This window comes from Amyelois transitella, chromosome 13 (assembly GCF_032362555.1).
Source record: "Amyelois transitella isolate CPQ chromosome 13, ilAmyTran1.1, whole genome shotgun sequence".
NCBI lineage: Eukaryota > Metazoa > Arthropoda > Insecta > Lepidoptera > Pyralidae > Amyelois > Amyelois transitella.
The window spans coordinates 10076543-10087932 of NC_083516.1; the positions used below are offsets into that span (position 1 = coordinate 10076543).

Consider the following 11390-nt stretch of genomic DNA (forward strand, 5'->3'; position numbering starts at 1 on the left):
TACGATGCGTTGGTTTACTTAGTTGTAAAACAGAATCTTTCAAATCAAGAAATCAACATTTTGCTGAAATCAATACATTAATATTTCGATTTATTACTTACGCGGTGAACAGACTTAGTAGTGACAAAACTACATACATTCATACATACAGTCACGTCTATATCCTTTGCGTGTAGACAGAGCCAACAGTCTTAAAATATAAGCCACGATTAGCTTGAGAGCTTAGCTTAGATTAGCTTAGAATTGAGATTCAAATAGTGACAGGTTGCTAGCCCATCGCTTAAAAAAAGGCTTTAGGCTATATAATATCACGCATATGCATCTATTAGGAGCGAAGAAAAATGGAAAATGGCAAAATAACGGGGAAAACTATTCATCCTTGAGGAGTTCAATGATGCCCAAAATAACTATTCCACGCGGACGAAGTCGCGGGCACAGCCAGTAAAATATAAACCCGTATCCGATATAATAAAATATTATGAATGCAAAGATAACACGATGATAACAGCGAAAGCCGGAAAATATTCGCGGAGTTTTCAGAAATAGACATTTCCTTTTCGGAGCATTTGTATTATTTGCTGAACTGGAAATGGAGGATCATTTTTAATAACCATTTATGAATGAATGAGCGCATCGCCCTAGCCAAATTCACTTCAAATTCACCTCTATTATTGCGGCATAGAGACCCATGATGGGGTATTTTATATGTGGTTGACTGTACATTCATAAATAGCTGTCCAATACATACATAAATAAAATCACGCCTCTTTCCCGAAGGGGTAGGCAGAGACTACCTCTTTCCACTCGCCACGATCTCTGCATACTTCCTTCGCTTCATCCACATTCATAACTCTCTTCATGCAAGCTCGGCGGTTTCGGGTACTTTTGACCTGACCCTTTACCAGGACGTCCAGCTCTCCAATAGGTATTCTTTTTAATGAAATGCATGTCTAGGCTCTGTCAGAATGTATGCTTCTATAAACTTCGGATTTTTAAGGCGATGAGCTAGCAACCTGTCACTATTTGAATCTCAATTCTATCATTAAGCCAAATAGCTGAACATGGCCTATCAGTCTTTTCAAGACTGTTGGCTCTGTTTACCCCAGAAGGGATATAGACGTGACCATTTGTACATATGTATGTATGTAAAAATATTAAAGCGTCAGTACGCAATCCTATCTTAATCCCATTTCCAACTTTTATTATAAACTTAAACTAACTTAATAAAATTTTATTACGAAAGTAAATTTATTTGTTTGTTACCTCTTAACGGGTTATCTACCGAATTAATAATTTACTGAAATGTCACGTAAATCGTATCGTATAATTATGAGTCTGGAGAAAAACATGTATTGTCATCCCGGTAAAAACAAAAGATCCCGTGGGATTAGCTAAAACGTGTATTCTTTTGTAAGCGGTGTTCAATTCGTTGCTAATTTCGTCGTTTTTTTTGTAGATGGCGTTGAATTCACGCGGACGGAGTTGCCGGTAAAAGTTAGTACGAGTAATATTATATGTGAAAATTTGTAAGTATGTAAAAAGTATAGAACGGATTTTCTCGAAACTTAGCAGTTATAAAACTTAGACATTGGAATAATACAATAAGATATATATAGATACATACATATGGTCACGACTATATCCCTTGCAGGGTAGACAGAGCCAACAGTCTTGAAAAGACTGAATGTCCACGTTCAGCTATTTGGCTCGATGATAGAATTGAGATTCTAATAGTGACAGGTTGCTAGCCCATCGCCTAAAAGAATCCCAAGTTTATAAGCCTATCCCTTAGTCGCCTTTTACGACATCCATGGGAACGACATGGAGTTGTCCTATTCTTTTTTTTATATTGGTGCCGTGAACCACACAGCACAATTTATAGAGATTTATATCTAGTTGATTGAGTAAGGTTCTAAATAAGACATGCCTTGTCAGCCGTGAAAAGGCCCCAGCTAATTGCGTCAGCGCATCAGGAAGAGTTAATCCTACCATTACATAATGTTGCCATTAGGTATATCGCAAACGTAACACCATTAAAATTATTTTTCCGGTAAGCATTTATGATAGCAGATTTATCAGATTGTATTTACGTTTGTTTTTAGTTACGTATTTTTTTTATAAATGACGCGCGGTTTATATCGCTTTGGCTTATAGGTAGAATCGATATTTGACGACCTCTTTCGTGTTAAAATTTTTAGAAATTTAGCGAAGTTTGCGTGGGATTAAAAGTGAAGCTTAATTTCTAAAATTTTAACTAGAAAGAGGTCGGTGAGGAGAGAAAAAAACTTATATAAACTAACTCGTTTTCTAAACGATTAAAAAAAAAACAATCTAACAGCACCTTTAATTAACACGCGTGCTGGCGGCTTCTAGTACAAACAAAGGAATTCACTAGTTTATAGCAGTTTTATCAGCCTCGCAATTTGGATCCATTTCGGTATTGTTCTTGTTAAGGTACGCGAAAATTTCACAATTGAATTGCATCCGGATTTTGTAAGGATTTATTTAAATGCTAATATTATTTTTAATATTCCTAAACAGAGTGTTACGCCACCAAAGCTATAATTTAACGCCGTATATGTCGTTTTTTTTTTTTGTCCATGGCATCCAGCATCCGGCAAAGTAAACTCCATAATAACCTTAAAAAGATCCGGCAATTGACAGATGTAACTACAGCTAGACTTGAATTAAAATACAAAATTTTCATTCATTATTATGGGACATTTTAATATCACTTAATAATTGTCATATCTTTTGGTTTTACAACATTGGTTGACGGCAAATAAATTACTTAAAACTAAGTTTACTGCCGCTTCCAAAGCGTCGGTGCATAAGAAGACTGCTGGCTCTGTCTACCCCGCAAGGGATATAGACATGACCTTATGTATGTAGGTATTAATTTTACATACATACATACATACATAAAATCACGCCTCTTTCCCGAAAGGGGTAGGCAGGCAGACTACATCTTTCCACTTGCCACGATCTCTGAATACTAAACGCTTAGCGCTTAGTTTCTGTAAAGGAGGTTCCAAAACAGAATAGATCCTATAGAGGCGATTGTGAAGTGACTATTACGCTGTAAACTTCATATGAATAGACTAGTATACAAGAAAAGACTGGTTTTCTGCGTTGTTTGAATGAAGCTATTGATTTATTGGACAATTTCCTTATGTAGTTTGGTTATACCAATACCTATTTTAAAATCAAATGCTTTCAAATAAGTATTTAGATGGGTATACCTACATATAACATACATACATACATATGGTCACGTCCATATCCTTGCGGGGTAGACAGAGCCAACAGTCTTGAAAAGACTGAATGGCCACGTTCAGTTATTTGGCTTAACGATAGAATTGAGATTCAACTAGTGACAGGTTGCTAGCCTATCGCCTAAAAAAGAATCCCAAGTTTGCGTCATAATGGCAACATACATATAATCACGTCTATATCCCTTGCGAGGTAGAAAGAGCCAACAGTCTTTTCAAAACTAAAAGGCAACGATCAGCTTTTAGGCTTAGTGATATAATTGAGATGGATGACATCTCTACTCTATTATCATCATCACTTTATTTATACAAAATTAATTATTAAATTACAAACAAGTCATTGAAGTAGACATTAATTTTTCAATCATAATATCTAAAGAAACTATTACAGTTTATTTACACGCAATAAAATAATTTTCTTCTATTCCCGGCACCAATAAAAACAAAATAACACCATTCCATATCTTTTCAGTGGAGGTCGTAAAAGGCGACTAAGGAATAGGCTAATAAACTTGGGTTTTTCTTTTATGCGAAAGGCTAACCACATATCACTATTTGAATCTCAATTCTACCATCAAGCCAAACGTGGCCTATCAGTATTTTCAAGACTGTTGGCTCTGTCTACCCCGCAAGGTATATAGACGTGATAATAAATGTATGTATTTTTTAATTGGGACTGTGCATTAATACAACGGTAATTCTACCTCGTGATATTTGGAATATGTCAGTTCTTACTGCCATAACAACTAATTTAAGTCAAGAAATGGCCAAATAATAGCCTGAAGAGTCACGATTGAGACGTGATAGGTCGGTCTTCGATAAGTTGTACATTGGTCGAGTGGAATGGTGAGCTGAGGGGCGAGTAGTTTAATAAATAAATAAATATATACGAGGTATATTAGCTTTCATTAAGTTAGCCTCGAAGTAAGTTCGAGACGTGTGTTACGAGATATCAACGATACTTTATTTTATAATAAATACTTATAGTATAGATAAGCATCCAAGACACAGGCCAATCAGAAAATGTTATTTCCGCATCATGCCCTGGCCGGGATTCGAACCCGGGGACCTCCGGTGTCACTCTCCGGTGCTAACTCAATATGTGTTATTTGTCCTGTATATATATATATATATATATATATATATATGATTTAAAGAACTAGACCAATGTGATCGTGGTTATATCCCGCTATATGACGTCAAACTTAGACAGCAAACATTTACAAAGACGAATCGTGTGTACGTAAAGATACCTACTAAGCCTAAATAAGCCGAGTTTGTATTTAGTTAGGCACGCGTGATTGTATTTCATAATTAATCCATAAATAGATTCTTTCCTACACATTGAACGAGAAATAATTGTACATGCGTTTTCTAAAATGACACGAACGATTTCGTTGAAATATTGTTTTTTCTTTTACATTTTTACACCCAAAATTCATTTTCACATATTAGATGGTTGCTAAGTCAATAAGTAATCTTGTATCCAATTTTGAAAATAAAACTACGATAATTGTGCCAAACAGTCAGTTAAAATATCATGTGATTAAAATATCTAAAAAACTGTGATCATTCATGAGTTTCATTTTTTTTTATCCTGTTATGTATGTACTGATACGAAAGAATAAACAAAACGTGTTAGTTGGTTCTCTTCGAATTGAAAATTGAATTTTTTGGAAAACGCTTCTTAGCAATATCCAAGCTAAACATGACCGCTTTCACGCCTAATGACAATTGGTTTTTTCTTCCTCGTTGAGGATAAAGATGTGTGTGTGACAGACATAGAGAAATTGAGTCTAATAAAAAAGCGATAGAGCAATTTTTTATCAGTTCCTAACAGCGACGTTACGACTGAAATAACAACGAAGGTTTTGCGTTATAAAAATTCGTAATCATTGAATTGCAATATTAATCTTACAACGTCGTTTTGACTATTTTGACATTGAATATGAACGTGCGTTGATCTTTCTATAAAGAGCATATATTATTAGTGCCGTGTGGTTCCCGGCACCAATACAAAAAAGAATACTTAGGACCACTGCATCTCTTTCCCATGGATGTCGTAAAAGGCGACTAAGGGATAGGCTTACAAACTTGGGATTCTTTTTTAGGCGATGGGCTAGCAATCTGTCACTATTTGAATCTCAATTGTATCATTAAGCCAAATAACGTGGCCATTCAGTCTTTTCAAGACTGTTGGCTCTGTCTACCCCGCAAGGGACATAGACGTGACCATATGTATGTAGGTATATTATTTACAAAATTGTTTGAGTTTTAAATACAAAATTTTCTCTTATTTCATGCATGATCATAGTTATCGTGACTTGTGAATAACATGCATTTAAAAAAAATCAATTAAAAAAAATACATGTGTTGAACATGGAGTTTTCATTGTACGCTACGTAGGTAAGTTAGTATTATGTTATGTAAATTGCATAGGTATTGTATTTTTCCTCAATTATGAATAAGTACCTACTACTTAGCTCAGCACACCTACTGTTGTTAAAAGGCGAGCATTTAATCATTTTGTTTTGTTTCAGAATATTAGAAAAAGAGAACAAATATTTTTTCAGAATTACAGGTACCTAATCGAGGTTTTATTGTTTGTTTATTGAGAAAGTCTTACTTTTAGTAAACATTAAACTTTAAGGAACATATGACTTGCATGTTATTAACATTTAAAAAATAAAGTTAATCACGGCTCAGGCTACCTGCTTCTGAAAACGAGGCGTTATTGTATCAATAAATCAAAAACGGCTATTCTAATTTATTTCTGAATTAAGCAAATTATTAGAAAATTTGAATAATAACTTTATTTTTTGAAATAAGAAAATAAATTTAAAAGAGTCAAGGAATTAATTTTTTTAAATAAAATTTTGTTAAATATATTTACATACTAGGTGCGACTATTATTTAGTACCTACTACTTTTATAAAAACTAAATTCAAACATATACGGTATATTATATTCCATTTTAGGTAAAGCTGTAACTATGAGATTCACATTTAGTGTGTACTCGTATAACATGTTTCTCTATAAGCGAATACATGTATTCTTTTAAAAAATAAATTTTGTAAACCTAAAGAGGAGGGGGTATGTAGAATATATTTGTTTCAGGCTTACCATAGACTGATATCCAAATAAGTGACCCGTATCTATTTCAAACTATCGATTTTCTCTAAGCGTTCCGTCTGACCCAATAAATTGTAGTATAAATAAACTAACTCAGATTATTGTTATGTATCCAATATTGAATGTAAAATTTATAGAATAGGTATAATATGTTATAAGTACTTAATATGTGACAAACAACGTTGGTTATAATAGTATGGAATTATAAATAATAAAATAGGTACTAAAACATGGGAATTAGTACCTCAAAACTTTATGATTTTCACATTTTGCAATTTTTGAGAGAATTTTATTTAAAGAGAAGATAGAATAAGAAGAAGAAGACGCCATTTTCAATAGAAATATTGTATACGTACTATGTTTACTGCAAACGAAAGGTGCCAAATGATTTGGCAAGTTAGAACGTTGGCCAACGTAAAGATGGGTAATTAGTTACGGCTAGTTTATAAAATTAATCGTAGACAAACGCCGCTAATGTAAATAGGTAGTCTACATTTACTGCTTTATATTAGGAATAAAATACCTAGGTAATAAGTCCGTTAATCTTTTACTTCATTGTTTTAATATCGTTTTAGAAAAATTAACCGTGCGGCATTTAAATAAAAATCCTCTAGGCACCTTTGCAAAACAAAATACATTGAAATTCATCTCGCAGGATACATTTATCGTTACACTGGTTGGCGGTGAAAATAAACAAAGAGTACTTACTTGCCAAACAGCGGATGCCATAAATGGAACGTCGACGGGTCGTGCGGATGTGGAGGCAGGTGCGGCGGCGGATCCCCCAGCGGCGTGGTGCTGCCCACCTCGGGCTCCTCCCGCCGTCGGCCCAGCGCTGCCGAAGACCCCGACCGGCGCGATGAAGACCCAACTCCAGAAGCAGCAGCCGCCGTCGGCTCCAAAAGATTATGCAGCGATTTCACACTGATACGCGGACGCGGCGACTCTTGAGAACTTGAACTGCCGCTCCGCTGACTCGAACCTTCTGATTGCTTCACCGATTGCAAATAATTGTTATTCGGGTAATACGGAGACGTAGGGCTCTTTTGTTGACCCGTTCGCGGCGACCTTTGACTCATCATGTTCGGATTGAAATACGGTATTTGAAGACCCGGCAACGGCATGTTCGGGCGTATGTTAGGATTCATTCCCGGATACATCCCTTGCAGAAACGGATTGTGGCCCATTGAGCGCTGATTGCTGTTGTAATTGTGAGCTATGGGACTAGTGCGAGCCGCGGAATGTGTTTTGCTTTGATGGTTCTTTGTGGAATGCACGTATGGATTTTGCACGTCGCTAGATTTTGACGCTAAATCTTTCATTTGGGCTTCCACTGAAGGTTTTTGTCTTTGCGACGCGTTCGCTTGGTTCATAGCTTCCTGCCACATTGCAAACTGTAATCGGTTATCGTAATCCATAGGGGGCATCATGGGGAAGCCTGCTTGACCCATAAATCTTGCAGAAGGGTTGAACATTTGTGATAAATCGGGGTAATTTGAACCTGTATATCCGGAGGAGTTGAGAGCTTTTAAGAAATCCATATTTTGGGAGCAAGCGGCCATAGCTTCTAACTGACTGAGATATGGCAGCCATAACATTTGATTGAGAGCGGCAGATGTCGCCGCGTCGATATCGCCGGCCAGCGCGTCCATTGATGGAATAGGTTTAGGTTGGCTCGTCGTCTGGTCGGGCTGAGGGGCCGAGTGCTCAGTACTTGGTGTACTTTTTACGGGCGCAGGTTTTGTTTCCTTTGGTTTAGGAACCGCAACATGATTTTTAGCATCGTTTTCTATGATGTTCTCCAACTGCTGTAATGATACAACTAGTATTTCGGGGTCTTGTAAAACTGCGGGATATGCAAACGCTTGCGGCAGCCTCAATTCAGGCCGCTGTATCAGTAATGCTGGTATTTCTTTAGCTGGAGCTTCTAATATATCATTTAATTTGTCTTTTGGAATCAATAATGGATCTGGAATGTTGAAATCTGGACTTGTTTTTAAAACATGCAATTGTTTAATAGGACTAGCTTCCTCGGTAGATTTATGAGTCGGCTTATCAGCTTTCTTTTGTTTGGATTCGGATATTTGATCATCATTGCATTTATTAAAAACTTTGCTTATCTTTGCTAGATCTTCGGAGGATTCTCGTTTTATTTTTTTCTCTTGAGGCTCTCCGAATTCCTTATTCAACTTTCTCATTTCATCCGAACAGCTGGAGACTGTCGGGCTCGCTGATTTTCTATGTTTTCCAAGATTTAAAGGCTCGCACTGTTGTTTTGTAATCGTCACCTCAGACGTGTACATTTTCGGAGAAGGCGAAGAAAGTAAAGTTTCTAAAAACAATGTTTGTTTGCTTTTTGTAAGTGGCATAGTAAATATTTCTGGCGATGATGGCACGGCGGGAATACCGCTCGGTTGAGGCGACTGCATAGCGTCTGACTCTCTTGACGGCGCTCGTGGTATATCTATCCTTCTCGGCGACGCATGCGGGGTAGGCAACCGGCGGTGCACGCTCAAATCTCGAGGCTGCTCGTCACTTTTGTCTGACAAATTATCTTCTGTAGCGTTAGTGGTCTCTGCTACACTGGCCACTACAACTGGTGTGGCAGGTTTTGTTACAGGTTTTATGCTCAAGTCAGTCGGCCCCATATCTTCATTGTTAGTTGGTTCCAGATTCATGGTGGTGGCGAGTTCGTTCAAGTTATCATTTACAAAGTTTATAGGCATGACTTCTTCAGCTGATTTGTTCTCATTTACATCCGTATTATCTGGTGGTTCTACTTCCACTTTGGGCACTGTGACACTAGTTTCGGCACAAATTTCTTGATTGTTTGTTACACTAGGCAATATATCACTGTGATCAGATTCACAGGGTTCCTGCTGTTGTTCCTCAAATGTTTTTTCTTCGCTATTAATGTGTGTCTCAGGTACTGATTCAGTAAACACGGCGTCATTGGTATTGACGTCACTCTCTAGCCTCTTTTCAGCATTCTGTTCATATTCCAAATGGTTACCGTCAGTCATTTCTGTTATTTCCTGCATTTCCGTTCTATTTTCCAGTGTTTCCAGCGAACATTCTACAGGTGCATCCGGAACAAACACTTCATCACTCATGTATGCCTGATCTACATCTTGTTGATGTTCTGTAGGTGGAAGGTGATCTCCTATGTGATGAAGATGAAGCAATCCCTGTGCAGCGGTTATGCTGCTGCGGCCGGGTGATTCCAAAGATTGTTCTAACCGGTCAATGATGTCAGCAACTGGTGCACCTCCCAGCAACATGTCTTCTTCTTCTTCAGCGTAATCTCCCGAACCATGAACAAGGTGCGCAAGTTTATCGAGCGCCTGACCCAATATCTGATTATCTTCACAACCTTTCTCTACGAGAGACTCCAATAACGCTTCGTCATGGGGTCCTGTAAGCTCCGGTAGATAGTGAGCCTCACTTATAGTATCAAACAAATCTTTATGAACAACCATATCATTCTGGAATGCGTCGTCCTCAGCAGCTCGCTCCGGTGCATGCGTTTTGCGCTCAAAGAACATCTCATCCGTTTTCGGTTCGCCAAGATCGAAGGACATCACTTCACTGGCTACTTGCTCTTCAGGTAAGAACGCGTACTGGCCGTTAGAGGACGCTTGGAGCTCCAGTTCGAGTTCTTCACCGCGCTGTTGATTGAATTCTAGTTCCGCCACTGCCAGCAGATTGTCAAGCGGCGTGGGCTCGGGTGGCGGCGGCTGCTGTACCATGCGGGGGACCGCGATCGTGTGCGAGGGGATATGGGACTCCAGGTCGGGAGCTAGCCAAGCGGGCACGGGCTCGCACTGGCGCTCGAAGCGGTCGGACCGCCGGCGTCTCGAGCGTCCCGTCCGACGGCGGCGTCGTTCCCGGCGCTTCGGAGGCGGCGGTACGCGAATCGAGTTGTAGATCTCCGTGTGCGGGATAACGCGCCAGCCGCTGGGCGTCCGCGCTATGCGGATGCGATTGCGAGAGTCGTAGTCCTCGCAGTGGACCTCCTGCACTTCGCCGTCGTGCTGCCTCGCCCAGAGAAAGACGGGCCGGAGTTTCGGCGCGGGCGCTGGTGCGGGACAGGTGATAGCTGCCAGGCTGTGTCGGCGGGCGGTTTTTGTTTTGAGTTGCAGAGGGGCGGCGCTGTGGCTGCGTCGCGTCGCGGCATGAGCGCGGGGGCGGGCGGCGCGAGGCTCGCCGCCGCCGCCGGGCGCCCGGTGTCGCGGAGACACTCCGGCCGCAGCGGACAGCGAGCTGGCGACGACCGCGCGGACGCGGCCCCGAGGCGGACTGAAGGCAGCCGCCGCGCCCCGCCCGAGCCCGCCCCGTATCGATCGCCGCCCGCTGCACCCGCGCCTGCACCCGCCGCTAGGGTCGCCTCTTCCTATACTAATACGGAGCAACGTATATAAAACGTAATTCGAGTTCGATGAACCAGTAGTCGATTATTTTGTAGGAAATATTTCTTACTGACAACATTAATCTGATTTATACATTTTAAAGAAAAACTTTACCGTCCTTCTTGACTGAAAAAATATGACTACAGAAACAAGTCGGTAATTAATTATTTATCCGGTACCTACTAATGTACTTTTGTAGGCAGTATCTGAAAATAATACCTACCTACTAGACATATCATGTGCTAAGAATAACATCAGTTAACTAACAAAGAGCACCTACTATAAAATTGCTCTTACCCTGTCCGTATTCGACATTCACTTACAAAAAAATCCGACATTTTAATTCGCTTACCTCCCTTAATCAACATGAAAAGTTACATTTAAAACCTTTATATTTCCTACAAACTAGTATAATTTCCTCACAAATTCCGGTCACGCGCAGCCCTATTCCACATGTAAACATGGCCCCCGCGCCCCGCGCCCCGGGCCCCGGGCCCGCGTTTACGTGGCCCCGTTAATCTTAAATCCATATCTGTGGGGCGCGCGTCCACGACGAACGTCCCGGCACGCCCCCGGT

The 11390-nt window shown here is 39.8% G+C and overlaps 1 protein-coding gene across 1 annotated transcript in view; it reads right to left on the reverse strand.

Annotated features, from left to right (window-relative positions):
• Positions 1–10690, reverse strand: part of LOC106137170 (uncharacterized) — a 74686-nt gene extending 63996 nt beyond the window's left edge. Inside the window, exon 1 of the mRNA XM_060947586.1 lies at positions 7113–10690. Coding sequence (XP_060803569.1) covers positions 7113–10153 — 3041 coding nt within the window. The 5' untranslated portion in view covers positions 10154–10690. The remainder of the gene's footprint in view (positions 1–7112) is intronic.
• Positions 10691–11390: the final 700 nt, after the last annotated feature.